Below are 26,529 nucleotides of genomic sequence, written 5' to 3'. Positions count from 1 at the left end.
TGACTGGATTAATTTTTCAAAGATGATTATAGTTATGGAAACTTGAGTTCATTTCAGAATTAGAGAATTCATTATATCATATTATTCTGATTTGTTAGCCAGCGCTGACTTGTATATTGAATTTCATGAATTTTTAATAATTTTAAGCAACGATTGTGGAGGTTCATAATGATACGAGTTCTCAATTCTTTCTTAGTTTTCCTTAGTTTAATAAATATGTATTCTCATTATTTTATAATACAGTGAGTGATCATTTATAGTAGTTGTGAGTAGATTGACTTAGTTTGTAAGGTGTTTATTATGTGATTTGCATTAGAATATTGCGGTCGGTAATGAATTTACAGTTCTATGCGACAGGATGAAGACGTTCATCGGTGATTATTGCGTACGGTCCCTACGTTATTCTCTGAATTCTCGTAAAGCCTAACCTACAAGAAAAATTAAATATTTTTTTATTTGATGAGATACCCTGAGATTAAATCTGACTGTCGGGAATTTATGGCTGTGTCGTACCTGGACGCGGGAAGGGCCCATTAATTTAGAAAGCCCTGACAATCTTATGATTTCGGGCTGTGTTATCATGGGCGATTCCAATCTTCCCGAAATAAATGGTACTGGTTATTCTTTTACAGAAGGAACTGTAAATGGTTAAAGACTGGGTGAACTGATATCATATTTAGGTTTAACGTCGTACAATAATATTCTTAATTACAATTCTAGGACATTGGATCTTGCACTGGTCAATTTCATAGCTGACGTGAAATGTGAGGAATTTGCTCTTGTGTCTGAAGATTTACATCACCCCCCACTCCGTTTATCATTACCTCCAGTAAAGAGGTGTTCATTACCAAAAAATATAAATCGAGAATACGATTTCAAGAAAGTGGATTTTCTACAACTGTATTATGAGTTAAGAGAATGTGGATCAGGCTGTGGATTTCTTTTATCCGTCAATATATAGATGCTTCAATAATTGCATACCTAAGAATCATATAATTAAAAAGTCAAAATTTTCAGTCTGGTTTAATCACAATATCCTTCAGACAATTAGATAGAAAAGGAAATGTGCCAAAAAGAGGAAATTCTCCAGGTACTATGATAATCGACTCAAACAGCTCAGACCAGAATTGAAAGAAAAAATAAATTCTGCATATCAAGATTACATCAATGAACTAGAGGTTACTTTAAAATGTGATATAGTCCTGACACATTTGTGGAGGGACATTAAAAATAAGCGACTCGTGAGATCAGGAGGAACTACATTTGGGTATAATGGTGAGAGCTACGAGGGCGGTAATATTGTTCATGGTTTTACTCGATATTTTTTGTCAGTTTACGTCACATCAGATTTTAATTACATGTGGGATAATTTGGCTTTGGATGACATTCCCCTATTTCCTTCCCTCTGTTGAGATATTACATGTCAGTGAGATATCTGTTGAAGAGGTGAAAAAGGCTATTAATGGTAAACTAAAGCCTAAAAGATCGAGTGGTCCTGATGGCATACCACCGTATATAATTAGGGCTTGTGCCGCTTTATTGGCTAATCAATTAACCTTTTTTAACCTTTCCAAACGCACTTCATCCTTTCCTGAGAAATGGAAAGTAGCTAAGTTACACCCATTTTTAAGACAGGCAGTTTTGTAATGATATCTAATTATCGTCCAGTGTGATCAACATCATAGCTAAGGTACTTTACAAAGGAAAAAAATTAAATGTATCCTCCTATTCAAAACTTAACCTAATTCCATCATGAGATGGAGTAATAAAATTCAAACATGTTTCAACTCATTTGAGCCATCTTCAGTGAAAAAAGGGGGGTTAACCCTTTGAACCCCAAGAGTAAAAATAATTTTAATACAATTTGTATTTGTGCTGTTCCATACTATTAGGTCACATTCAAATGCATTTTTGCCATTTTCAAAAAAATTCCCTCCTAGACTTGGATTTTTGAACATGTTGCTTCAGAGCTACATTGGGGCTCAGTGGTAATTCGAAGACAAAATAAACTGAAATTTTAAATATTCTACTCTACTTTATTAAGACATTACACAGTACTAGAAACATTACAATATCATAATTAAGATTAAAGTGTACAAGAAACATTAAAATATAAAAGGAACATGTTTTAGAACACTGGATGATGGGAGAAACGTCACATTAACAACTTTCCTTTACAAGAACTACCATTCCAGAAACAAATACAGTACACAAGAAAGGCCTACTTCGTATGGAACAGAGTGAAGCAATTTTTTGCTGGCTGTTAGGTCATCAGCCCAGAGGCTGGTTGGATCCTCAAACAGCACCACTAAAGGCTATGCAGCTATACGAAAACCACAAAAAACAATGACAGCACCAAAATGAGGCATACTTGGCAAGACGAGGTGTGAGGCAGTTTGCCATTGCTGCAGTTAGGCACAAGTTTACATTAAATTTTGCACATACTACTTGAGTGAATCCACCTGGGCAAAATTTGCGTCTACCTTTACCAGAGTATCCCGGCCAGTGTTCATACCCGTGTACCGAATGTCATCATCTGGGCGGACTGCAAATGTTCGCCTTTTAGTGGGTTCTTTCAGTGCTTCACTGGAGCGACGTTTTGTACCTTTCCCTGATCTCGTAAGCGCACTTGCAATATTTGCCTGGAATTTTGCCAGCGAATATTGACATTTTTTATGTCGTTGAACCCGATGTCTACGGTACAACAACCATCCATTCACAAAGGCAACACTAATACACCAGTATATAATTCTAGTGTACCACTTCACTGATCTCAAATCAATTCTGTACAATTCCTGAAGCATACCAGCCTAATCTACCCCTCCAATGAAGAAGTTATACTCTTTTGTAACACTGGGGCAATCTATTTCCATGGTTACCTTTTGTGATGCATTCCACCTCTTACATTCCCCTGCTGGATCAATTCCAGCATTAGCTGATATAAAATTCACTTTTTTTCTCTTATACCATCTTGTAAGTGCCACATTACTGTTCTTTTCCACACGCCAGTCGTAGCTGACTCTTCCAGAGCGTTTCAGTTCAGCTTCAGACATCACGGGACACTTGCCCATCCTGTCATTACGTAGTGTGCCCACACAGAATAATCCCCCTTTCTTTCAGTGCTATGGCAAGTTGAAGAGAAGAAACCAGTTATCGAAGTAAACTTTGAAGTTCTTGTGTTCAGGAAGCTCATTTGTGAGAACCACAACTATGCTCGAAGAAATACGGCTGTTTCATCTTCCGAGTCCTCAAACTCTGACAATTCATCTATTTCAGAATTAATTCCATCTGATAACTGTTCAAGAATATCAAGAACGTCCTTTTCGTTCCTTATTTGTGTCGGTTTCATGTTGGGTATTGGCATAAAACAAGTATAGAATGGAATTACAATCCGGTTGGTAAAAGTTAGGTTAGAAGGATTTGTTTATACTTAACCCCAATGTAGCTTGAGAGCAACACCATTTTCTAATCAGATATATTCACAAGCTATGATATTTATTTCAGTTTATCGCGGTACATAATCTTACAACAGTACATTAAGTTGAGAAATACACTAATATAAAAAGTTAACTCACAATTAATTGTTCTGAAAAGTGATTTTGTAACACTGGCGTAACTAGATCACAGCCAGCTGATTCACTTCACATACTAAACGCACACACTGCCACCTAGATCAGTGCTGTAAGGGGCATTTGTAGTCATTTTATGAAAACACATACCTGTAGCTTTATGGCAACAATGGGATTGAAGGGACCACTCTAAATAAAAACTGGTGAGGTGTCCTTGAAATACACGTTGCTTAGGAGCAACACTGGTAGCGATAGGGTTAAAGTAATTTACATAATACAAGCTAAAAACGTGAAGGAACAAATGAAAAACAAAAGAGACATAACGGGAATAAAAACAATACAATATACAATATTTCCATCATTAGATTGAACAATAATAACTCGAGACAAATTCAGTGAAAAAAGGTTAATATAAAACATAACTGAATCTAAAAAGTGTGTTAAACCTCAGAAATGAAAACAAATGACACAGACGGAAACGAACAATAAGTGCTTATAGTGAGGTTGCGGACCTCTTGGTCTAAAAATTTTTCAGTTTGATAAGAATTAAAAAACAGGACAAAATCACTGTGTTGAAAATTCAGGTCGACAGTCTGTCTTTGTAGAAACGCCATCACCACGAATGGCTAGGAGGGGAGCGAAAAAGCTTAAGAAACGAAGTTTGAGAGAAGACAATGTGCTGGGTGAAATGTATGACAAATGATGGAAAAATGCCAATGAATTTAAAATTTCAGAATAGCAGCATTCTCAATTTCTTCTTATAATTGGGAGGGAAGCGACAAAATTGAGAAGCTGTGTTAGAGAAGATAACAGGTGCATGGTAAACTGTAAGTGACCATAGTGTAAACTGTCAATGAAGTTCCAATCTGAAATTAGGTTGTTTGAGAAACTTGGGCTGATAAGTAAAAAGTGTAATGTGTGTGAAGAAACTGATCTAAATCGATGTAGATGCCCTCGAGAACGTTTAGCAAGGTACCTTTTTGCTCCTAATTCAATATCTTAAGATCTTTATCTATTGATGTGTATTCGTGGCTGGATGCTTTATGACGTTCAGTCATAGCTGAAAAACGATTATATTTGAGAGCGTTGCGATGTTCGGCGTATCTTAAGACAAAATTACAGCCTGTTTGACCTACATAGCTGGAATTACAGGATTGCCATTCTAATTTGAAAACTACAGAATTCAAATATCTATTATTGTCATTATTGTTTTGTTTTTTTCTTGCTAGTGGTTTTACGTCGCACCGACACAGATAAGTCTTAATGGCGATGTTGCGATAGGAAAGGTCTAGAAGTTGGAAGCGGCTGTGGCCTTAATTAAGGCACAGACCAAGCATTTGCCTGGTGTGAAAATAGGAAACCACGGAAAACCACCTTCAGGGCTGCCGACAGTGGGATTCGAGATTTGAACCCACTATCTCCCGGATGCAACATTGTTATTGTTGACAGTGTGTGAATTGAAAATCAGTTTGGAGTTGGTGTGGGAGGTTTTAAACACTATTTTGATGTGTTTTTTAAAGATGCGCTATCTGAATTTCAACATGGATTTGTACCCAACAGATCAGTTATCATCAATCGTTTGGGCTATACTCAAAATTTGCATGATACCATTAATACAAACAGAAGGACTGATGTTGTTTATATGGATTTCGGAAAAAGCATTCGATAAAGTCGACCCTAGAATTTTAATTATAAAAATGTATAAATTGGGTTTTAGTAAACAGTTGTTGCAGTTAATTTTTAAAGATCGACAGTTTGTTTCTTTTAACAATGAAATTTCAGATAATTTTATCAGTCCTTCTGGTGTACCACAAGGTTCTAATCTTGGACCTATTTTGTTTTTAATTCTAATTAATGATTTACCAGACAATACTTGCCACTCTGACTGTTTACTTTTTGCAGATGATTTGAAACTTTACAAAGACATTAGCAACCATAAAGACCAGGATGAGTTGCAAATAGACGATGATAATGACATCTCTTGGTGTGATAATAATAATGTATCTTTGAATGTTAGTAAATATAAATACATGACGTTTACCAGGAGGAAGTAATTTGAAGTCTCAGTCTATCATATATGTGGGGCAAAATTAGATAGGGTTTTAACATTTAAGGACCTTGGTATAATTTTTGACGATAAGCTAACGTTCAACGATCATATCAATACAATAACAAAGAATGCTAACCAAATGCTAAGATTTTTATAAGAACTTTGAGACCCTTTACCCAGCCCACTGTACTAATTAAATTATAGGCCCATGTTACCTTAGTAAGGAGCATACTGGAATATTCTGTAATAATTTGGAACCCATGTATTAAGCAACAAGTGAATGCCATTGAAATTGTACAAAATAAGTTCCTACATTACCTTTATTTCAAAACTTGTAATACTTTTTTTGCCCTTTCAACACATCAACCCTGTTATTGAGGAATATATTTCAATGTCCTTCATTGAAAACTAAACCGTCCTTAATTTCTATACAAATACTGAGAAAAATTGTAATAAGACGATTTGATTCTTTGGACTTGTTAAAACGCATTTTATTCTATGTTCCGCAGACAAGATCACGTCAGCACCAATTATTTCACTTTCAAAGGTCAAAAACATTGCATCAGTCAAATTCATAACACTGTAACAAAAGAAGTCAATATATTCACCGAATCGGATAATGAATTCAAAAAGAAACTAGAAGCCTGCCTTTACAATTCGTAAATATTTGATTTTTTTTTCTGGTATTCATCATATTTCCCAGTGTACTCTTTTATGTCTTAATTTGGTTTTTTGTATTGTCTTTTGCTTTGTATTACCATGTGATTTCTTAGGGCATTTTTCATTTCTTTTAAATTGTAAATGGTACCGGTATTATATATAATGTTAATATTCATTTTGTTGTACTTTGTTTTTTTTACTGATTTTCAACTTTGTTTTTGTTAAATATTAACTTCATAGATACAGACCCAGTTTCTTCAATGATTGTTAAGTGTTAACACTGCTGTTAAGGAGACTTAACACATAATTTAACAAAATGGTCGTCTCTTCAAGAATTGTCAATTCTAACAAATTGTTAATACTCGTGTTATATTAACATGGCAGCAACCTCTGTGTCAAACCTCTTAACAGCTGCTAAAATTTTAAAATGGAGGCATACAGAAGACGTAAGTTTGAAGCTTTACTGCTGTATGAAGGCTATTTATAAGCTGAAGTGGTCAAAAGGATGACCCATACTAAGAAAAACCTACTTTTTATAGTTGTCAGAAGAAAGATTTCTACAAAGATATCTATCAAAGCCCCAACATATTGAAACTTATCAGTTTCTCCCATGCAGCAGTTGCTTATAGTTTTTACAAGTTTTTCAATGAGCTTAATGTATCTGTTGGGGGATACTCAACAGTAACTCATGTATAAGGCTTTAGGTCAATATGCTATCGTTTTCAAAAAAATTGAGGATAAATGTCATGAGGCAGGATCTGCTTCGGACCAAGTGGAGGTGATAAAACACAGGGAAACACATTTTACTTAAACATGTCAGGTCCGCAAACTAATAATTTCCAAAAATTTATGAATCCCTGATTCCGATGCAAAAGGTATATACTGGAGAGTTGCAACACAGACAAGCAGAGTGGTGGCCGAGTGGTCACCAGATTTGTCTACGAACCGCGACGATGCGAGTTTGAGTCTCGCCATGGCTATATTTTTTATACAAATTAATTTTTTATTTGATGGAACGTGAAGGTAAAATTGCAAATAAAAATATTAACCAACTGCAGTGAACTTTATTTTCTACCTCAAATTGTAATGTAGAGAGTGAGATCCAGCAGTAACTGTGAGAACGTTTAGGCCTATATTCATTTCAGGTAGAAAATAAAGTGTACTGCAATTTGTGTAATAATTTTGATCCCATTTATATATTCATGTTCCCTAATGATAATAATACCCGTGTGGGGATTTACCAGTTACCTCCATCGGGCGCGTCCCACTGGAATTGGGGAAGCTCGCTGGCTCTGCCGCCAGCAGAGTCAGAGGGTAGTATGGAAATAAAATACCACCATGAAAAAAGAACTGGTCCCTTGCCTGGGTTACGGCGAAGACTGGTAAATGACCAGAAGCCAGAAAACATCTTGAGGCAACCTCTAGGGCTAACAACCCTAGTTGTAAAAGGATGGGTACCCGTCCAAAGCAAAAAGTCAAGTCAAAAAGCATGATGGCACAACATTTCAAGAAACATACCCCAGGGGGTAAATCTTCGGATAAATCCCTCGTTGTGAACGCCACGGCGCACGAGTCTCATTCGGATTCTGGGGGAGACTCGACATCATGCAAGAGACGAGTCGGAGCGTCTCGGTGTACCCCGAAGAGTCAAAAACTCAGGCCAAAATCTAAAACCTTTCTAGCAACTTTCAACATAAATTCACTTACACAAACTGGCAAGCTGAAAACCCTCACCAAAGCTCTTCAAGAAAATCAGATATCCATAATGGCCCTACAGGAAACAAGGTACCAGGATGAAGAGATTTTTGAATCCGAAGGCTACCGATTTTTCAAGAGCAAAGCGCAAAGAGGAATCCTCAATGGAGCTGTGATGCTTGGAACCGCGTTTGCTGTTAGAACCAAGATCCTTAAATCGGTTGCAAATTTTGAACCTGTGAATGGTTCATGCTTGTGGGTTACTGTAGTCACGTCCTAGTTCGTAAACCGTGGGCAACGGCTGAGTGGCCTAGTAAGTGGTCCTCAGAGTCGGGATACCAGTTGCTATGGAATGGGAGTGGGTATCTCGGACATAGTCCTGGCTCTCCTTGTGCTCAGGCGGCTAGGACTATACAATCCACCGGTGGTCCATAACCCGTTAGAGGAGAGATCCTCACTTGGACTATGTGCAAGTAGGGCAACATCCTGCTTCATGAATCGACTGAGCTCAGAACATTTTAAGCAAGCCTCGGACCTATGGGAGTAACAGAGTCCCACTCCCATTTGACAGGCGAGGGACTCCTTGGAAACAACTTGGTGAACGAAATGGAATTCGATGGGGAGCTATCAATATTAATGGGGCTTATGGAAGAAAGAAAGTAGAACTGGCTGAGTCAGCAAAGAGGATGCATCTGGATGTGCTAGGAGTAAGTGATATTCGGGTAAGGGGAGATAACGAGGAAGAGATAGGAGATTATAAAGTGTACTTGACGGGTGTTAGAAAGGGAAGGACAGAGTCTGGGGTAGGGCTCTTTACCAGGAATAGCATTGCACGGAACATAGTTTCTGTTAGGCACGTAAATGAGCGAATGATGTGGGTAGATTTGTCAGTTGGAGGAATTAGGACTAGAATTGTGTCCGTGTATTCACCATGTAAGGGTGCAGATGAGGATGAAGTTGACAAGTTTTATGAAGCATTGAGTGACATCGTAGTCAGGGTAAACAGCAAGGATAGAATAGTGCTAATGGGCGATTTCAATGCGAGAGTTGGGAACAGAACTGAAGGATACGAAAGGATGATTGGTAAATGTGGGGAAGATATGGAAGCTAATGGGAATGGGAAGCGTTTGCTGGACTTCTGTGCTAGTATGGGTTTAGCTGTTACGAATACATTCTTCAAGCATAAGGCTATTCACCGCTACACATGGGAGGCTAGGGGTACCAGATCCATAATAGACTATATCTTAACAGACTTTGAATTCAGGAAATCTATTAGGAATGTACGAGTTTTTCGCGGATTTTTCGATGATACAGGCCACTATCTGATCTGTAGTGAACTAAGTATCTCTAGGCCTAGGGTACAGAAAGTGAAATCTGTCTGCAAACGAATAAGGGTAGAAAGTCTCCAGGATGAGGAAATTAGACAGAAGTACATGGATATGATTAGTGAGAAGTTTCGAACAGTAGACAGTAAGCAGGTTCAGGATATAGAAAGTGAATGGGTGGCATACAGGGATGCTGTAGTAGAAACAGCCAGGGAATGCCTTGGAACAACTGTGTGTAAAGATGGGAAAAGGCGAACATCTTGGTGGAATGATGAAGTGAGAGCAGCTTGTAAACGTAAAAAGAAGGCTTATAAGAAATGGCAATTTACTTAATTGCTCTAAACCGCAAAGCCCCATTGAGACCAAGGAACCCTTACTCAGGTACCCAGATTCCAGACCAGCTGACAGAGATGAAATCAAGTGTCACATTGCCCGTCTCAAAAATAACAAAGCGCCGGGGGAAGACTCAGTAGTAGCAGAACTATGGAAATATGCCCCAGAGGAATCACTTGATATCTTGCAAAAGCAAATAGAAGAAATTTGGAACAAGGAGACCCTACCCGAAGATTGGAAAATAGCTTTGATCCATCCATTACACAAAAAAGGCAGCATGAAGAACATCAACAACTACAGAGGAATATCTTTGCTACCCGTGACTTACAAAATTCTATCACTTGCCATCCTGGAGCGTTTGGAAGCACAAGTCGAACATCAAATAGGTGAATACTAAGGAGGGTTCAGAAAAGGTCGCTCAACAGCTGAACAGATCCAAAATCTCAAAACGATCATCAGATATTGTACACTAAGTTCAAAGCAGTATGTGTCTGTCTTTGTGGACTTCAAGAAAGCGTATGACTCCATTGACCAGGAAGTCCTGCTAAACATCTTAAATGAATTTGGAGTTGATTTGAAACTGCTGGCATTAATTAGAGCCACCCTGACCGATACAAAATCCAAGGTGAAGTTCCACGGATGTCTCTCGCATTCCTTTGACATCAAAACAGGAGTCCGACAAGGTGATGGGCTATCCCCGATACTCTTCAACTGTGTTCTTGAAAAGATCAGCAGAATCTGGCGGGTGAGATTACAGGAAACCAACTACAGTGCATTGAGAATAGGAACCAAATCCAAGGGGATCGCAACAGACTGCTTAGCATTTGCCGATGATATTGCTGTTCTCTCAAACGACATAGAAACCGCTAGAGCTCAAGTTGAAATTTTAAAGGAAATTGCCGAACAAACTGGTTTGCAGATATCGTTTGAGAAAACGGAAGTAATGACTAACATCAAAGAGGCTCCACCAAAACTCCATACCAAATACGGGGACATCACCCGAGTAGACAAATTCAAATACCTGGGTGAGATAATCATGAAAAATGGACTGGACAAAGAAGCGCTTCAGGAGCGAGTACGCAAACTGGAAATAGCTTACCAAACATCCCGCACAATCTACAACAAAAAATGCCTTTCCCAAAACACCAAGATACGTCACTGTGAAACAGTTCTGAAGCCAGTAGTTCTATATGCAGCCGAAACCCTGTCTCTAAATGCCAACAAAGGACTCCTTGAAGAACTGGAGAAAAAAGAACGCAAAATTGTGAGAGGAATCTTGGGATCAAAGTACAGAAATAGAATCCATCAAAAGAGATCCAACGAGGAAGTCTACAGCAAAATAGAGAATATTACCGACACAATCAGAAAAAGACGGGCACGGTTTTACGGTCATCTGAAAAGAATGGACGGAAGAAAGTTAACTGAAGAAATCTTTCACTTTTTTGATTCAAACCCCAAAACCACAATTCCCTGGGTTAGAAATACCAAAGAAGACCTGCAAATGCTACATATCTCAGCTGAAGACGCCCTTAACAGAGATCTCTTCCGCAAGAAAATATTGACGAACGGGCTAAACCGAGACGAGCAACCGAAGAGAAGACACGTTGCCCCTTGGACAGAGGAGCGCAAGCAGGCTCACTCACAAAGAATGAGGGAAATTTGGGCTCTAAAGAAGGCCAAGTTCAGTGTCAAATGCAACAAGACTTAACGTGGTCCTTGATGGCCCCAGCGAATTATATATTATAATAATAATAATCATAATAATAATAATCATATGGCCTCAGCTACCGTGTGCAGACATTTCAATTTGACGCCATCTGGCTGCCTGCTCGTCAATTTCGACATTCCGTTTTACTCTAGTCCCACTAGATGGCAGACTGAGTAAACCGAAACTCTCTTGGGCGTCTATGGCTGAGATTTAATTAATTTTGTCGAGTAAACACCAAATGTGTCACCAGAGATCTTTTACATGCCAACATCGTACAACATGGAGTGTCGAATGGACTTTTGTCCGCCCTTCAAAAATCCAACTAGCGCTGCCAGGTTCGAACCCGCTATCTCGGGATCCGGAGGCCAACACACTACCACTGATCCACAGAACATTTACTTTGCACAAGAAATAAAGCTAAGACGACACTCTAACTCGAGTCTACGAGGTTCGCAGACAAGTACAGTGACAACTAGGCCACCAATCTGTTTGACTGTAATGTAACTCCAAGTTTATATGGGGATTCATCAATTTTTCAGCAATTATTAGTTTGCAGACTTACAATACAGTAGATTTATTTTGTCTGGCAAGATTAAGGCCATTAGGCCCTCTCTTCCATCTAACCAGAAAATACAGATTCTACATGTGCAAAATTGAAATAAATACACTTACAATTGAAACATCTTGCAACTACTAAACAATACAATATTATGATAAAAAATAAAAATAGAAAAAAATAGGAGAATGATGATGATGATTATTTACACAATTATGACATGATTAGCTAATTTCTATTATCCTTGGTAATAACAGTGGGATTATATAAAGTCTATAGTTTGAGGAAGGCTAAATCTACAATATTTCCATAGCATTACTTAGTAGGTAGCGGGGACAAAGTTGCCTAAAACTAGCAGGTGAGGCTCCTCTGACAGAGACGGGTAGTGCATTCCATTGTTGTGCCGAAGAAATAACAAATGAGTTTGTGTATCGTGTGGTGCGGTGAGGTGGAATAGACAAGAGTGTATCAGATTTTGACCGTGTTCCAAAACTGTGATTGGATGAGAGGTGGTGAAATTGACTGTACAAGTAGGGAGGTGAGCATGAGGAGAGTATTCGATGAAGAAGGCATAAAGCATGAAGATTATGGCGCTGTTTGAGTTTTAGCCAACCGAGTTCATCGTAGGCAGGTGTAACATGGTCAAAGTAATGTAGGTCACATATATAGCGAACACAGGCATTTTGCGCACGTTGTAATTTGCCGTTAAGAGTAGCAGTCAGGTCGTCGTGCACGGCGTCACAGTAGTCGAAATGAAGTAATACCAGAGTGCAAATGAAGCGTTTTTTAATACTCGAGAAAATATGTTGTGGAATCTTGTGAGTTAAGTGTCGCAAATACTTTCCTGGAGATGCAGGTAACCTGCTGCTTCCAAGAAAGATGTTCGTCTATCATAAAGCCGAGATCTTTGACAGATTCACTGAAATCAACGGGTGAATTTTGTAGGTAGAGTTTTGGTAAAGTGAATTTGCTTACAGTTTTTGAACAAAGCTGAGGATGTGAAATTATTATAGCTTGAGATTTTACGTTATTTAATCTAAGTCCATGCATGTCAGTCCAGTTACAGATTTCTTGTAAGTCTCTATTGAAATTTTTAATTTCATCGGTTAGTCTTTCCAGTTCACAGTGCAAGTATAATTGTATATCGTCAGCGTACATGTGGTGTCTGCAGCTGTTTACCGACGACGTAATATCACTGATATACACAGAAAATAGAAGCGGTCCCAGGACAGACGCCTGTGGAACACCAACCTCTACGGATCGCCAGGATGAATATTCATTATCGTTATTTCTTACACACTGCAGACGACCGCAGAGGTATGAATTCATCCACTGAAGACTGTTTGTTGAGAACTGGAGTTTAAATAGTTTGGAAAGTACAGGGAGAATATTTTAAGTGTTCCGACTTCTTCTCGCATGCCGTCGGAAGTCCCGAGCAAGCGCCATATGGCTTCTGTCAACACTTAAAATGAATACAAGATTTATTGCTCCACCTTCTCAATACTTAAAATCATTTGACGTTTATCAAAACATTACAATATGATAGTGTTAGGTACTAGTTTCGGTCCGTTTTTTAGACCATCATCAGCCTAGCCGAAATTACAAGCAAAAGACAATCTAAAAATGAAGTAATATGGATGAACAAGAGGATGGATGCTAGTGGAATGACATACAAGTAAAAACCTTATACATAAGTTACAATAAATATAACCAAAATATATTAAAATTAACAGATGAATAAAATCATTGTGATGTCGCTTAAAATTTCTTGATGCCAAAGTCTTAGGTTGACGGTTGAACTCGTGTTGCACATTTAAATTCAAGTTAAATCTTAAGTTTCTGGAAAGTTCTGGGAGCGAGTTCCACGATGGCGCAGAGGGAATCGTCCAATATGACCAATATAGACTTGACGAATTGAGAAAGCTGGACTTGTTCTATGTAGCATGAACAAAAACTGGGCCCGACTCTCCACGAATTATACCCTAATCAAATGGCAAATGGGTTCATTTCGTGTGTTTTTGGAAGATTAACCTCATCGATCGAAGCCCAGATGGTAAACAGTTCCTTGGGTTCCGACTGAATTGAGACTTCCTTTAAACACAGCATTTGTTCATGTTACATAGAACAAGTCCAGCTTTCTCAATTCGTCAAGTCTATATTGGTCATATTGGACAATTCCCTCTGCGCCATCGTGGAACTCGCTCCCAGAACTTTCCAGAAACTTAAGATTTCACTTGAATTTAAATGTGCAACACGAGTTCAACCGTCAACCTAACACTTTGACATCAAGAAATTTTAAGCGACATCACAATGATTTTATTCATCTGTTAACTTTAACATATTTTGGTTATATTTATTGTAACTTATGTATAAGGTTTTTACTTGTATGTCATTCCACTACCATCCATCCTCTTGTTCATCCATATTACTTCATTTTTAGATTATGTCTTTTGCTTGTAATTTCAGCTAGGCTGATGATGGTCCAAAAAACGGACCGAAACTAGTACCTGACACTATCATACTGTAATCTTTTTATAAACGTTAAATGATTTTAAGTATTGAGAAGGTGGAGCAATAAATCTTGTATTCATTTTAAGTTAAGTCTTAACTCAATACGGAACTCAACCATGAAGTTTATTACTTTAAATTCTGTCAACACGGCGAGATAAGAAGTGTTCACTGTAATGCGCAGCTGTTTAGCACTCTGTCCCTCAGTTAGTTAGAAAATATTAGACTTTTAAGGTGTGTTGTGAGGTTATTATCACGATGGTTAAATACACTATAGAGCAAAGAATATTTCTGGTCGAGTGTTATTTGCACAAGAAGAAGAAATCAGTTAGAAGGTGCCTTCGAAAATTCCATAGACAATTTCCCGGTGCGACAGTATCATCAAAACATTACGTGCATCAGCTCGTTTACAAGTGGCGTAGTACTGGTTGCGTAAGCAATAAGAAAAAGAAGCGAAGGAGAACAGCTCTCACACAAGAGAGGTTAGAAGATATACAGGCAAGATTCCAGGTCAGTCCACATAAATCGCTTCTGAGATTAGCTCAGGAAAGTGGTATTTCACCTTCTTCAGCACGTAATGCAACAAAATTGTTACGTTTATGATCTTATCGGACTCATTCAGTCCATAAAATACTGCCTACAGATTTCAATGCAAGAATACGATTTTGTAATTGGCTAATAAATAGTGTCCGCGACGGCGTTGTGGATCCGAACTTTCTTTTTATGAGCGACGAAGCCTGGTTTCATTTGAGTGGATATGTCAGTTCACAGAACAATAGAATCTGGCATACAGACAACCCGCACATTTTACAGCCGAGACCTCTGCACGATGTGAAGGTGGGTGTGTGGTGCGCTATCAGTGCCCGACGAATTATCGGTCCGATATTTTTTCAGGACACGATTACGCCTGACCGTTATATTCACAACATTCTGGAACCATTTTTTGCTGAACTGACTGAAGAAGTGAAAAGGTACGGCTATTTCCAGCAGGATAGTGCAACGGCCCATACGGCGCGTAGCTCTATGCGACAGTTGCGGGAAATGTTCGATGATGATCAGATCATCAGTAAAGACTTATGGCCCCCTCGTTCGCCTGATTTAAGCACATGTGATTTTTATCTATGGGGAAATCTTAAAGGAAAAGTTTACAGGAATAATCCTCGAACTGAAGAAGAATTAAAAACTGAAATTAGGAACATTGCGCGTTCTATCGGTGTCCATGAACTACAAACTGTGTTTCGAAATCTCATTACAAGATGTGAAGCTTGCATTGCAGCTGAAGGAGATCACTTTCAGCATCGTCTGTAAATACTGGTGAGTTCAGTTTAATTTCCTAGTTGATTTATTTATTTGTTTATATATCTATTTATTACTGGCAAATTCAGTTTAATTTCCTAGTTGATTTATTTGTTTATTCATTTACTTATTTGTCCAGAGCATCTATGTAGCCGGCGAGTTCAGTTTCGTTTAGTTTCTATAGGCATAATCATGCCGCTTCTTTGAGCCGACTATGCCTGCTTGTCACGGCGGGCACTGCGCTCGCTGTCTCTGCTTCCCAGCGCGCCTGATCCTTGGCACTCCACTCTGTATTTTCAAATTAATCACCCTGTAGTATGTGTACGTCAACAGAGTCAAAAGCTTTAGAGAAGTCAAGAAGAGCTAGTATGGTAACTTGTCTTTTGTCCATCGCATTGCAAATGTCGTCTGTAACCTTAAGTAGTGCAGTACTAGTGCTGTGGTTACGTCAAAAACCAGACTGGTGTTTGTCAAGAATATCGTGTATTTGCAAGTAGTTGGAGACTTGTTGGTGAACAATGAATTCTAGGGCTTCTGAAAGGACCGACAATACGCTCACAGGTCTATAGTCAGTTACGTCTTCAGGCGGTGATTTTTTAGCAAGCAGGACGACAACGACAGCTTTCCATAAGGAGGGATACATGCCAGTCATTAGTGAATGGTAAAATATGTGAGTTATAGTAGGTAAAATTATGTCAATTATTGTCTTAATAAGTTCTATTTCTATGTTGTCTATCCCTTTAGACTTCGATTTTATTCTAAATATGGCTTGTTTAACTTGCGAGGGTGTCACATGTGAAAAGTAGAATTTTTCTCTGTCAGGTGCAGGGGAGTTGTAATTGCTGTATAGTGTTCTGTTTCCTTTCTCTGTCAATGGTATGTCCGGGAGTGGTAAAATATGTATTGAGGGAGTCCAGGGATATGTCAATAGGATGATAGTCTCTTTGTTTACCTATTCCCATGTGTCTTAGTTCTTTCCAAGCCATAGCAGGTCTAGTATTTTGTTTTGGCACGGTATGTGCATGTCTAATTCTAGCATTGCATACTGCCTGCGATGTTTTATTTCGTAGCCGTTTAAATGCGTCAAAATTGTCGTGTCAGTTGTCGCTTAAACTTTCTATGTGCAGCATCTCGGATTGCCATTAACTCCTTTAGCTCTAAGTTTAGCCACGGTGCTGGGGCTCGCGTTACCCGTACTGTTTTTGGTGGGGCATGTCGATCATAGAGCGCTGTCGTTAAATATGTTTACTTTAATGTCAATGTCGTCAACTGTCAGTATATGGTGCCATGGAACATCTAGTGCGTCTTCAGTGAACATACTGTAGTCAATTTTAGAGAGATCTCTGAATGTAATAGTCCTTGGTTTTGTCTTTCATGTCTTTAAGGAGTAGGATATGTATATTAGGTCATGAGATGAAATTCCTGGTACAGATGTCTGTCCGTGTTGTAGTACTTTGTCTGTATTCTTGACAACCATCAAGTCGATTGTCTCGTGTGTGACGTGGCGGTGTGGTGAGTAGGGAGTGTTTGCAAAATGCTCTTATCGCAAGATGTAGTCATGCTTAAAAGCTGCTGACATTTGGCATTGTTGTTTCCGGTGTCTGTGTTAAAGTCGCCCATGACAATCACGTGTTCATATTGCTGGAGTACGCGTAACAATGCATTCTCTACGACCTCTAAATGTCCAATCACAGGTGGCTTGCACACCACACAGACAGCACATTTCTGATGGGCTACGATTATTTCCAAGAGCAGGAACTCCGGTCATCTATTGTATTCGCTATACGAACATGCCATTATCCTAGGCTTTAACACGTTGACGACAGCGTATCGTTTTCCGAGTTTATTCATTAGGAAAGAAGTGAAAAATCAGAGATACGTGAACTCTAATGGATATATTACATATCTTAAGTACGGCCTATAGGCATTAGGGTGCACTGTGTCCACTGTGTGCTGAGACCGCCCAGCGGGTCTCATTGTCCACAAGTAACGCACTGGGTTCACGCGCACTCTGTGACCCGCCGGCGACCTCACTGAAATTGGCAGTCTTTATGTAGAACAATTAGGTGGTATCATAAAGTTGTGCTGGAACTTCTGCTTGGAATGGCTATTGTGAATGGGCTCATTTTACGTAACGAAGTAATGGGGAAGAAATTGCAAATTGGAAAATTTTGAGGAGTTGGTCATTGGAAGTTTGGGGAACAGTATGAGAACAGCACCTACTTTCTCCACTTCCCCCAAACGCAGTCATATTTTGAAGGAAACAGAAGAAAAGGATGGCCGAAATAGAAAAGTATGTAAACCTTGTGTCAGTTGTTACGCAGAACTGGTGAATATCCATGACAGAACTTATGCTCAGAAGTACTGCAAGAAAGTGTCCACGTACTGTGAAGACTGTCCCAAGAAGCCATCGTTGTGCCTGCTTTGTTTCCATAAGCAACTATAAAGTGTTACCTCACATTGTTACATTCATTCCCCTTTTTTTTCTTACCATCAGTGTATTACCGATAGTTTAACAAAATATTAACTGTTTTAATATGTCACAGGTGTAGAATGTGTTGGAAAGTGTTTATTGAAGACTTTATTTGTAAACCTTCCGTAGGACTTACTGTACGATCTGAAGTGTGATGATATGTTTTTATTTGTAACGACCTAACCTGTACAGTGTAATATTTGATAACATATGGTATTTGTAAATAGTAGATTTCAGTTCTATATTTACTGGAAGTATCCAGAAAGTTGTTACATGAATTTTTGAACATTTGTTGGTTATGTATTCTAGAAAGTATCTTCTGACTGTTCTGGAAATGGAAGATTCGCGATAGTGCGTATTCGAGAAATTTAAAGTTCACGACTGAAGTAAGAGTTGTGATTGGTGAATCTGGGTGGCGAGAGGCGTACTCATGCATTCTGATTGGCTACTCCAAGGCCAGGGTTACCCTTATAAAGAGAGCGAGGCAGCATTTTGGGGTGGGGTCTTGGTCTGTCTGTGGCCTGTCAGCAGTCTATCTGGTTGACCGAAGTTTTGACGTCGTCTCGCTACCAGGATGGGCCACCTTGAGGGTAAGCACTCTTGATTTCCGTTCCAGCTTAAATTTCCTGTAATGGTCGCTAGCTTTTTCATATAGGAGTCTGCCCTAACCTCACCAGGATTCGCCACTTAATTATTTATGATGCCTTAGCTTTTCAGCTGGGCTTGCCTGTTTGTTTTCGAGGCATTCCCCGTTCCTTGTTTCGCTAAATATGTAAATTGTAGTTTAATACATTTACCTTGGGGTTTTGCCTCTGGTAGTTCCGTGTCACTTGATGTACGCTAGAGTTTTGAAAGGTACGTTTAACTTCGCTGTAAATTGTAATAGCGTATTACGTTTCTTCTTACCTACTAAATTGCATTGTACAACTGGACTTGTAACTAGATGTATAGTTTGTTTGAATCTTTGAACTTATATGAAACTATTGTCAAAGAACGTATATTAATAGTTGGTGTGTCTCAGCAGAACATGCAGATTTTACTATCATCATGTGTCGTTACCTTCCGCATGGCGGAATTTGTTCGGAATTTATTTGTTAAGTCCATTTGTAAATAATATTTTGAAAATTAAGGATCACAGTCGATTATTTCTGAAACTGCAACCTAAGCCGTTTCCATGCTCTCGGTTGGTTCCCTGCTCCGTCCCACCTTCCTGGTTTATTGTCATCTAGTTGGCCCTACTGATATTTACTAAAGTTGTTATCTGCAGAGATCCACATAGTTTCAGCTGATCTTGCACTGAGTGTGTAGTGGTTTTTGGTACTGTGTAATTGCACTTACTTTCCTCTCTTTACTGTGTTTAGAGTTTTGTTTAGTGTAACCGCTGTAGTAAAGGGTACATAATAATCCATGTGTACGATATAATTTTCTTTATATTTTTATTATTATTAACAATAACGATGCTGTTAAATATTCAACTCCAATACAACCGATAGTTATGATTTTCTTTTTTTGCTAGTTGCTTTACGTCGCACCGACACAGATAGGTCTTATGGCGACGATGGGACAGGGAAGGGCTAGGAGTGGGAAGGAAGCGGCCGTGGCCTTAATTAAGGTACAGCCCCAGCATTTGCCTGGTGTGAAAATGGGAAACCACGGAAAACCATTTTCAGGGCTGCCGACAGTGGGGTTCGAACCTACTATCTCCCGAATACTGGATACTGGCCGCACTTAAGCGACTGCAGCTATCGAGCTCGGTAGTTATGATTTTCTGAACAGTGTTAACCTGAATGTCTCTATTCTTATATTTGTAGATATTTTCTTCATAGAAAATGATTTAAGTAATTGAACAAGCATATTGAATAATTTCTTAATTATTCTAGCTCCTATGTACTCCCTGCATGTCCCACTGTATACGAAGTTAGTTTGCCTTATGTAGAGACGAACCAGAAAGGACTAAAGCATAATCTGTGAACGGCGCGCGATACGGCTCCAGTACATATTGTGTCACGAGACCGCTGGCGGGTCTCACCGTCCAGAAGTAAAGAGTTGGCGTGACCCGCCGGCGGGTCTCATAGTCGCCAACGTGTTAAACTGGTTTTGACTATCGCTGCTACACCTCCTCCCCTCTTTCCAGCTCTGTCGTTCCGAAGTAAACAGTAGCCAGGTATGTTGAAAGTCTTCGAAGGGATCAGATCATGAAGCCAGGTTTCAGTGAGAAGGCAAACATCAAATACATCCGGGACAAGTTCTTTAAGTTCGTAGAAATGGCAGACAATGAATGTACATTTAGATGAGCTATATGGAGACCTTTAGGGAAAGAGGAAACTTTAGCTAGGAGCAGGTCTTTAGTTGTGAGAGAAGGAACGGGGATAATTCCAGAAGGTGTCAGTGGACAGTTGTCACACGGTCGTGTTCTGTTTGTGGAGAGTGGAGGGTGAGTGAGGCCTTGAAAGGGATTGTGGCTAGGAAGGAATGTCCGGTACTGTCAGAGGAGAGTAACCCATTAGTTTTCGTTGCCACCTTATGAAAAATTAATAATTATGTGAATGAGATAATCTAACTACAGTGAGCTAATCTGAATACCTTATGAAAAATTAATAATTATGTGAATGAAATAATCTAACTACAGTGAGCTAATCTAATTAAATTACACTAAGGTGGTATTTACATAAAATGAAATATAATAAATAGAGATCAGAACAGTCAAGTGAATTGTCCATTTAGTTGCTATCTCTATCCTCCGGTAAGTCACACAGCTGGTTAATGCATGTTTAAGTAAAATTTGTTCGCCTTTTAGTGTTCTATCACCTCCACTTTGTCTGAAGCGGATCCTGTGTCATGAAAGCTGACCTCATTTTTTTCGAAAACTAAAGCACATTGACATATACACAAGTTACTGTTGAGTGCCCCTCCCCCCACAGCTACATTGAAGCTCAATGAAATCGGTTGACCGCAGGGTCTGGCCTTTCCTTGTTAGGCCTAGATATTATGCTCAAGACACTTTTCATCTAATTGTAAGCGACTATGCTCACGAGTGCAAGACAAGAGTATGTAGAATTCAGCAAATAATTCCTACTGCCACTGCAGCATTAACAAGGCATTACATTATTTTCCCCGCAATAAAAGAATGCCCAAAAATCATTCAAGACATATCAATTACCACATTTTCTCGGTGATGTAAGAGCCTTACATTACACTCATATAAGAATACGCTATATCGAATGTTGTGATATAAGAGTCCATTCTTTCATTTTTTAAGCACACTCGCATACTTTCAAATTAAAACTATAACAACACTTGTCTCACATTCACCATATTAATGGTTTTTTTTTGGCTTCTTACTTGACACGTTTACATCTTAGCGGTCTCCGCTAACCATAACCTATAGGCTAATTAAGTCAACCATGTGTGACAAAATACTATTTCAACGTATCACTAGGAGCACTTTATGTAAACAAACAAAAGACGCTCACTGCCAAACTTGTTCAAAAATCTCATGGAAATATCTTAATTTGTTTTTAACAACTGTTTCGTAACAAATGTTGGAAATGTGTTCGTGAAACAGGGTACTTTTAACTGAAGTGTTAAATATACAACAATAAATTGTTAGTTAACATTTGTTAAGTAAAATTTAACACCGAGTTGAAGAAACTGGGCCACAGATTGTTAATGAACGTTAAGGTACTTAACTGGGTGTAAAACCTGTGTAATTTCAGATAAATAAATAAGTAAAAAAATAAATTCTGCAAAACAGGGTACTATCCTACTTACACATAGTCCCAATGAGTATTTCTCCTCGGTAGAAATATAGTAACGGGGGCTCAAGGATTATTACATATAATGTTACTTTAAATGCTCCTATTCTCATCTTAAAATGAACGTGGAAGAGAGATGTGTTCAATACGCTTGCCAGGGACCAACCCACCCGCCCCTCGAAGTACATTTACTTTTATAAAAAAATTTAGAACAAAAATACTGCTTTAGACGCCATACTCCATTGCTTATAACTGTGATTGGTTCACGTATGGAAGAGGATGACGTCATTGACACCTAGGATGAGGTCGAGATTTTGTTACCAACCACTGCAGAAGAAAAAAAAATATGAATAAAGGTCATTTATTACTTATGTATTTTTGCACATCCAGGCCAATCTCTGTCATGAGAACAGCCACACTCCCTTCAAGAGGCTCTTTTCTATTGTCGCGGCGCATACTGTCCGCACGGCAAGAAAAAAGGTCATTTAGTAGTTGTAAAATGCAAGAAATACTGTAGGATAGAAAGGGTCACTAAGCAACAGTTGGCAGCATTGTCGTTCCTCTCAACACTCCCTCCCAGCGCTACTAGTAGGACTGTCAAACTCGCGTGCGCCACCTAGTGGTGGCTCGTGTTACTAATCCTTGAGGCCCATTTACTATAGTTTTGCCTTCTCCTCTAACATAGGGACTACTGGCGGATTGTATAGTCCCAGCCGTCTAAGCACAAGAAGAGCTGAGATGTCCGCTCCTATTCCATAACAATTGGTATCCCAACTATCAGGGCCACTTACTGGACCAGTCAGCTTTTGCCTGTGGTTATCGAACTAGGATGTGACTACAATAACCCACCACGAACCATAAAAGTCAAAGTAAAAACTCAAACTTGTTTACAATTACTCCACCTGACCTTGCATAATTTGGGCCTTTCTGTTAGGTCTTCAAACCCAGAGCCTGGTTAAATCTTCAAAACAGCACCACCAAATGTATATTATCTGCGCACTTTTTAGTGATAGATTTTCACCCGAGTGCTCAATAGATCGATCACGGCAATCTTCGAGATTCGTACTGACAACCTTTGAACACAAACTATGACTCGATTATTCATCGCCATGCGACATCTGGCGTACACGTTACGTACTGCTGTTGTTTACATAACAAAGCCACCATTATACTAGGTTAGAAGGAACATGAGTGAGGAAAATAAGCCGAGTACATCACGGGAACCACCTGGTACTCCTAAACGAAAACGACCAGCCAGAGCTATACACAGCGAGGGACGGAAAATTATAGCACACGTCACGGAGTGCTGTGCTATGGAGAAAAAAAACAAAGAGCTGCTCTTCCCCCTAAGTAAGTCTATTCAACGTGCTGCCGCGTATACGGGGAAATCCGTGGCCACTATTCAAAGGATTAAGGCATTTACTGCCTCTCACCCCGGCAAATCTCCACCCACACCTGGAAAAAAGAGGTAGGTCTGTCTAACCAGTATACCTAATCTGTGCAAACCAATATCATTATGGATAGTAGTAGGTTGTCATGTGCAAGTGTTATATGATGTTCTCCTCTTTCTCGCAGGAAGAGAACGCAAGGGAAGATAGAACTGGACGATAAGGAAAAACGTGTGATAAGGGACACCATCGAAAACTTCTATACCGTCCAAAAAGTGGTGCCTACGCTGAAGACACTGATCCCTGTGCTGGAGAAGGAAATCAAGTGGAAGTGGAGCCCAACGTCTCTCCGAAAGGTGTTGAAAGATATGGGCTTTGTGTGGAAGAGAGTCCAAAACAAACGTGTTTTATTGCTGGAGCGGGCAGACGTCGTTGATTGGCGAGCACGATTCCTCGTCCAAATAAAACATGCTAGGGAAGAAGGCAAGGAAGTGTTTTACTTGGACGAGTCCTGGATTGACAATAACATAACAACTGGAAAATGCTGGCAGAGAGAAAAAGATGTTGTGGGTGTTACAGCATGGGGATGCTCGTCGAAACGGCTAATTATTGCAAGTGTTGGATCGGAGAAAGGGTTCATTAGAGAAGCACAATTAATATTTGAAGCCAGAAGTACCCAAGGCGATTACCATGGACAAATGAATTCCGATAATTTTGAAAAATGGTTCAGAACATCTGTGCTCCCTAATTTGCCTCCTGCATCTGTGATAGTGCTGGATAATGCACCATACCATTCCCGACAGGTGGATAAAGTACCATCGCGGTATGATACACGCGTGACAATGGTCCAGTGGCTACAGGGGAAAGGCATTGTCTGCGACATAAATCAAAGAAAAGAGGCCCTGTATAGATTAGTTCAGGAAAACAGACCTCCTGAAACAAGTTATGCTGTTGACGTCATGGCTGCTGAAAACGGTCACGTCGTCCTTCGTCTTCCCCCATACAACTGTGATCTGAACGCCATGGAATTGGCATGGGCAAAAATAAAACGCGAGTTCAGAGGACACAATATAACGGGAGACATGACAGCAGGAAACCTACGACGACTGACCATCGAGGCATTCAGATCCGTATCTGCCGAAGATTGGAAAGGGTACTGCAGTAAGGTGCGCGAACTGGAAGAAGAATACTGGAGGCACGACGGTGTAATGGAATTAGCCTTGGACGATATTGTACTTAATAGTACGGCAGCGAGCAGTGACGATTGTGAGAGTACTGTTTCTGAGGATTCAACCGAATAAAGTTGTAACATATACATATCGATTCAGTCATATCGATTCAATTCAGATTTCATTTCCATTCCGTTGGCAGTACTTCCGGAACTGCGAGAGCTCGCTCGTTACTCCTCACCTCGAACAGAAATCTATCACTAAAAAGTGCGCAGATAATACAGTTAAAGGAAAGCTGCAGAAACCAATGACAGCACCATAGTGAGGTGTAAAAGACATAACAAGAAATGAGGTACTTTGGCATTACTTTCCTCACTGGGCCAGAAGGTGCTATTGCAGCACAACTGGCACTATGAGTAGCATTTTCCGTAACGTCCAGATGCATATTATCTGCGCACTTTTTATCGATAGATTTGTGTACGGGTTTGAGGAGTAAGGAGGGAGCAATTCCGGTTCCAGTAGTACTGCCAACTGAATGGAAATGAAATCAGAATTGAATCGATAATGTGATCGATCAATATGAATTTTGCTAAACCTTTGTTATCTTAAGCCAACAACTGTGTCACACACACATTATATAACATTTCTCAATGCGAATCTTATTCCTGGGCAACCAACCAGAGTCCAGGCCTACCAAAAATATACTTCAATGTGATTATGGATTATTAATGACTTATAGAACAACATTTGAAATAAAAATACTATGTTCTTTCAACATTTTATGACTTCATCTTCACCTGTCACAAATTGTAATTTTCTTGACAAAAATCACCACAACCTGCATCAAATTTAGCATGTTATCACTATTGTTTGACAGGTCACACAACTTAACCTGTCAATAACTAATTAGTGCATGTATCTACCAAACAGATCTAAATACTGACCAAAATACTTGCAAGTTTGGGGCATTACACTAACTAAATTTATCTCCACGCACAAAATGAAGCGCCTATCCCAACTCATGGTTGGTATGTTGCACAAAATGTGCTGGGAGATGCATGTTTATAAATATAAACAAATAATAAAAGCGAGTTAAAGATGAAAAGAACTACTTCATTCTCAAAATAAACCACATATAGTTACAGTTACTGAAAGTTAGCATTTCCATCACTACCAATGGTTAATGTCGTAGTCAACACCCAGCTGACGAGCATGTTATCAACGAATAAAAGAATTAATACCTGTCATCACATTTATATCCATTATTTGGAGACTACTGCCCTGCCAGAAATACTAGCTCACCTTTCGCAGTGAATTGACAAACACTCCTTTCCACTTCGCTGCATTTTCCTCCTTCTCAAAATCATAGTTGTGTGATCCTGATGTTGAGGATGGTGTAGAAAACATTTCAATCAGCCGATGAATTTGATCACTTTTTAGGAATAAAACTGGCTTCTATCCGCCATGTTTCCTAATGACGAAAATGAAACAGATGAGATTACCATTGAACTAGCGCCGTCCTCGAATGCACGTGCACACGCTTTTCATAACACCATACCAGAATTATCACGTAATGCATACGATAAGAGGTATGTCCTGAACCTTAAACAAACACCAAAAAATAATTGATAGATCCATATTTTGCTCTGTACGTAAAGCGCTGACTCCATGTATCGCTATCAAAATCAACTGCGCATGCGATATTTTAATTTCGATTTCAATCGTCCAGTGTCGAGGCCTCGATCTTGACAGCACCTACAGTTGGTTGCGCTGCGGGCACACTGGTTGAATCCCAAATAAATATCCGCAAGACAAGACAAGACAAACACACTGGTGCAGTGGTGTTGCACTGGTGGTAGCTATCATGGGTAGTATGGGTAGTTGATAAGATAATACGTTGTCAGGGAAGATTATGTCAGAGAAACCAATAAACTAGTTCCCTAGAAGAAATGTTCATTTCGGCTCATTTTATTGCACAATAGGAAGATTTGTAACACACTACTGGGACAGAAGTTTCTTCACTGAACGTTGATTCTTCGGGGAG

The 26,529-nt window shown here is 39.3% G+C and overlaps 1 protein-coding gene across 1 annotated transcript in view; it reads right to left on the bottom strand.

The window, feature by feature from the left end:
• Sos (Son of sevenless) overlaps nucleotides 1–26,215 on the bottom strand; it is a 765,665-nt gene extending 739,450 nt beyond the window's left edge. Inside the window, exon 1 of the mRNA XM_067134824.2 lies at nucleotides 25,788–26,215. Within this exon, the coding sequence (XP_066990925.2) occupies nucleotides 25,788–25,892 (105 nt within the window). The 5' untranslated portion in view covers nucleotides 25,893–26,215. The remainder of the gene's footprint in view (nucleotides 1–25,787) is intronic.
• Between the last annotated feature and the right edge of the window lie 314 nt (nucleotides 26,216–26,529).

Source organism: Anabrus simplex, chromosome 1 (assembly GCF_040414725.1).
Source record: "Anabrus simplex isolate iqAnaSimp1 chromosome 1, ASM4041472v1, whole genome shotgun sequence".
NCBI classification, from domain to species: Eukaryota; Metazoa; Arthropoda; class Insecta; order Orthoptera; family Tettigoniidae; genus Anabrus; species Anabrus simplex.
The sequence above is the reverse complement of the archived record's forward strand: the minus strand, read 5'-3'. Positions and strand labels throughout refer to the sequence as shown.